Source organism: Camellia sinensis, chromosome 10 (assembly GCF_055761805.1).
Source record: "Camellia sinensis isolate YWXY chromosome 10, ASM5576180v1, whole genome shotgun sequence".
Classification (NCBI taxonomy): domain Eukaryota; kingdom Viridiplantae; phylum Streptophyta; class Magnoliopsida; order Ericales; family Theaceae; genus Camellia; species Camellia sinensis.
Genome location: NC_138970.1, coordinates 27,859,797 through 27,864,557, shown reverse-complemented (window position 1 = coordinate 27,864,557; position 4,761 = coordinate 27,859,797). Strand labels below are relative to the sequence as shown.

At 39.2% G+C, this 4,761-nt stretch overlaps 1 protein-coding gene across 1 annotated transcript; it reads right to left on the bottom strand.

Moving 5' to 3' along the window:
* Positions 1-262: 262 nt before the first annotated feature.
* LOC145801587 (uncharacterized) lies at positions 263-3,811 on the bottom strand. The gene is made up of 5 exons (XM_082893346.1): positions 3,347-3,811; positions 3,145-3,246; positions 2,492-3,042; positions 2,263-2,351; positions 263-696 (listed from the first exon to the last, which is right to left on the bottom strand). Exons 1-4 carry the CDS (start codon positions 3,404-3,406, stop codon positions 2,345-2,347), a joined length of 720 nt encoding a protein of 239 aa, XP_082749472.1. The 5' UTR covers positions 3,407-3,811; the 3' UTR covers positions 263-696; positions 2,263-2,344.
* Positions 3,812-4,761: the final 950 nt, after the last annotated feature.

Below are 4,761 nucleotides of genomic sequence, written 5' to 3'. Positions count from 1 at the left end.
TTCAGCTTTAGCCACTATACATTTAGTCACCATAACTATTTTATTCGTTTTAGCTACTAAAATTTTAGTCGCCAAAAGATTTTTCTTTTTAACTACAAATTGATTTCTCACCAAATGCATCATTTTATATTTTTGTTTTGTTTGTTTAATTTTACTAAATTTTGTCCAAACCTGTATGTATCCATCGCAACCTGTATGTATCACCTACATGGTTCACTTAGAACCATAAAACAAAAATGAACACCTGCTATATATATTCCAATTACAAATAATAATGTAAACTTATATACGAACGAACTATATATATTCCAATTACAAATAATAACATCATACATTCCAAATACGTTACCAAAATTATGTCCTCTATACACAACATTTTTACTATACTATGCATTGTAATGACCATTTGACAAGGTACAAATTACTATGGTAATATGTACCACGACAAAAGGTAATACAAGCTCCAAAAATATTATGTACCCCACCATAAATTATATGTACGATGCATCCAAATTCCACGGTTCATTAATTAATACAAGCTCCAAAAATACTTTGTACCCTGTCAAAAATTATATGTTCGATGCATCCATAGTCCACAGCAAAAAGTATAGGACGACAAAAAACTTCCCAACTTTCCCAGCTTGTGTATCTTCCGAGAAAAAATTAGAAGATCCACATGTCAATGCCAAAAGCCATCTACACAACAAAAATTACATCCATTAGTTCCATTGTAAACAAAAAGTTATATTGATCTACAAAACACAAATTGCAAGGATGTCAATTGTAATTGAAATTGTATGTAAATATAATTTGAATTTAGGTATTTCAATATACTTTTTGTACACGTTAACTTTTATTTAAAGTGCAAACAAATTTGTAAGTCAACCCCAACTCAAGTTTACTCTAATGTGTAAACATACATATATTTTATTCATAACTGTACGTATATAGAGATTGTTATAGAACATATATATATATTGCTAAGCTTTAATATATTTGTATAAGCTTTAGGCATTTTTCACGCCAACTCCCAACGTACACGTGCTAATTACGTCCCGTCCGTCCCCACACGTCCTATTTGACACGAGGAAACTACCCGTACCATCCCCGCAGTGCTTCGGGGGCTGCTCTCAAGTTTTGGCCCTCGAACGCCTTTTTTCGGCTAAGTTTATTGCTTTTTTCACGCCAACTCCCAACCTACGCGTGCTAATTACGTCTCGTCTGTCCCCACAGGTCCTACTTGACACGAGGAAGCTACCCGTGCCATCCCCGTAGTGCTTTGGGGGCTGCTCTCAAATTTCGGCCCTCGAACCCCTTTTTTCGACTAAGTTTATGGCGTTTCTCACTCTAACTCCCAACGTACACGTGCTAATTACGTTCCGTCTGTCCCCACAGGTCCTATTTGACACGAGGAAGCTACCCGTGCCATCCCCGTACTGCTTTGGGGGCTGCTCTCAAATTTCGGCCCTCGAAGCCCTTTTTTCGACTCAGTTTATGGCGTTTTTCACGCTAACTCCCAACGTACACGTGCTAATTACGTCCCGTCTGTCCCCACAGGTCCTATTTGACATGAGGAAGCTACCCGTGCCATCCCCATAGTGCTTTCGGGGCTGCTCTCAAATTTCGGCCCTTTAAGCCCTTTTTTCGGCTAAGTTTATGGCATTTTTCACGCTAACTCCCAATGTACACGTGCTAATTACGTCCCGTCTGTCCTCACAAGTTCTATTTGACATGAGGAAGCTACTCGTGCCATCCCCGCAGTGCGTCGGGGGCTGCTCTCAATTTTCGGCCCTCGAAGCCCTTTTCTTGGCTAAGTTTATGGCATTTTTCGGGTATGCTCCCAACGTACACGTGCTAATTACGTCCCGTCTGTCTCGTCTGTCCCCACTGCCATCCCCGGAGTGTGTTTGGTGTACATAAAGATGCACTATGGAGAAGAATTATTTGCAACAAATATATATTGGATGTGACTAGGTGGCATTGTGTCCATTGGAAACCAGAGTAATATCCTAAGAACTGCTTTTCAAAAATCCAAACAAATTTTAATTTTGTTTTACACATTATTCAGTTCAAATTAGTGTTGGTTTTATTTTTACAAATTTATTATTAAGAATCACATATTCATTCTTCACAGTTAGCGTTTTGAAATCAAAGCTCCTTTGCAGTATTTATATGGCACTCATTATATTGTAGTAAATCAAAATTCATTCTAATTTCTCTTTAGTCTTAAATCTCAAATCACATTCAATTGGAGTTGGTTACCTTATAGAAATCAGCGTACGGTCGTTTCTGTAATGTATCAAAACACCAGGTCCGCTGCTGCAATGTCTACTCACATGATGCCTCATAACCTATTCGAAGCACATCACAAAGAAAATATTTGCATACCAACTTTAGAAGACAATTCTATGAAAATATGATCCATATTTTTTGTACAACTTGCAGTGCCAAGAAAATTATGTTTACGAAATAGTAAGAAAATTATGTTTACCGAATAGTAGGATGACCGTTTGAACCTGGCAAGAGGGTTGTGAGCCGTGACACCACGTCGTTTAGATGATTGAGTTGTAGTTGTTGTGCCTCCCGTGCTTTTTTTTCTTCATCAACTTGTTTGATTAGCTGCTCTCTTTCCCTCGTAATTTCCTCCCGATCTCTTTCGCGCGCCTCTTTCTCCTTCAATAGCTCCTCCCTATCTCTTTGTCGCTCCTCTTTCTCCTTCAATAGCTCCTCCCGATCTCTTTGCCGCTCCTCTTTCTCCTTCAATAGCTCCTCCCGATCCCTTTGCCGCTCCTCTTTCTCCTTCAGCAACTCCTCGTGATCACTTTGACGCTGCTCACGAAGAACCTCCAGTTCCGCTCTCATTAACTCCATATGTTTATCACGTGCTCGTGCCGCACTAGAAGCTGTGGAAGAGGGTTGTGGGCCTACCCCACATCCACGCAAGTAATTTTTTTTTTCCCCGAGCACTTGCCTTGATATTTCTTCGTGGGTCAATTGCAACCCCGCATCGGTGGCTGTCGCTTGTAGATTCACCATATCATCCTGTAATGCCAACAAAACAATAAAGTGAAGATGGGAGAAGGAATTTAAAAAAACTTTATTAATTGATATGCATCACACTTTGTTTCAACATTCAATACTCACATGTAGCTCACCACATTTGGGGTCAATCCAATCTCCCGTCTTCTTAGACTTGTGTGCTTTCTTATAAAATTCGGGGAAATCTATATCCCCATCCTCATTTGCCTGTTATGTTCGGGAAAAATCCATTGACGAATTAGTACATGGTAATATTCACAATCAAGAAGAATTAATCATCCATTACATGTCTAAATTAACTTCTCACCATTAGCGACATTGCTATAGGAAATGATCGCGATCCACTTGTATGATTATAGGGGAGCATACCCCTATTTGCTTTACCAGCCGTCGACCGTTTCTACAAAAATATTAAAAGAAAAAAAAAAAAAAGAACATGCTTTACTAAGTTTCAGTGAAGAAGTTGTACATCTATTAGTGAAGAAGTTTTACATATTAACACATAAATTAATTTCAATAATGGCCTTTCTAATTTATTTGTTACCAGGTGAGATTCGTCTTTCCAAGCAACATCAATCAAATATTTCCAGTCCTCCAAGCTCACTCCACTAGGCGGACGACTATAGGGGTCATCAACACCCTTTTCCTCAAGTTCGAGGAACTCTTGCTTTAGATTGTACCTCCAATCCTTGTATAGCAAATATGCCTTCCTATCGAGGATCTGTTGAGCTTGTTCATCGTTATCAAAATCATCGCCGATAACAAACTTGTCCTACAAACATAGATACAGAATTAGTTGAACAATTAATTTAACGAAGTACAAATTATATAATAAAGACATTATGGCAAGATGAATGTCATACTAGCACCGCTTGGATGACCGCATCTTTCGTACTTTGATCAATTTTTATCCATGACTTCACGCTCTGAAGAGGGCACAATCGTCTAATTTGAAGCCCCAACTCATTCGTCGCTGGGGTTGCATTCCCTCCTGTGATTGCGTTCAACACCCGATTGACGTAGACATGTAATTTCTCCCCCTTTTTCCTAGCAATTTTTTTCTGCACGCCTTTGCCTAATGTAGGTCCTCGAACACGAGTTGACCTCGTTTGCCCTACTACAAAAGGGGAACGTTGTCAACATTACAAACATTGCTAATGGAGTACAAAAAGAAAATGCTGCACGTAAAGTCCTGTCACTTTTTTTGCTGCCTACTGTTGCTGCCAGCTACTGTTTGTGGATATAAAATCGGACGTTAATTATGACTACTGTTGCTGGCAGCTACTGTTTGGCTGCATACAATCTTGGAAAATTATGCGACAACTTGGATAAAGTGTTGGTAAATTATGCATAAAGTCTTCGTAAATTGTTATGCCGACCGTTGCTACCAACTTGGAAGGTTGTGTACCTAATATTTTATTTCTTGTGTAAGTGTCCTTGTTATGTGTATATTAATGTTTAGTTTTTTTTTCCTTTGTTTTTATTTGCCTTTATGGGGTTTTCATTGCCTTACTTGATGACTTATGCACCCCCCCCCAAAAAAAAACCAAATTATTTTTAAACAACTAAATAGTATGCTCTTACCCACTCCACCTGGTTGCGTCTCCTCCACCACAGTTTGTGTATCATCTGGTGGTTGCGTCTCATCAGAGAACATCATCGGGGTGCCACTCTCCTGTGGACATGCTTCAGATGTTGATAGTACGTTGCCACTTGTTGCTC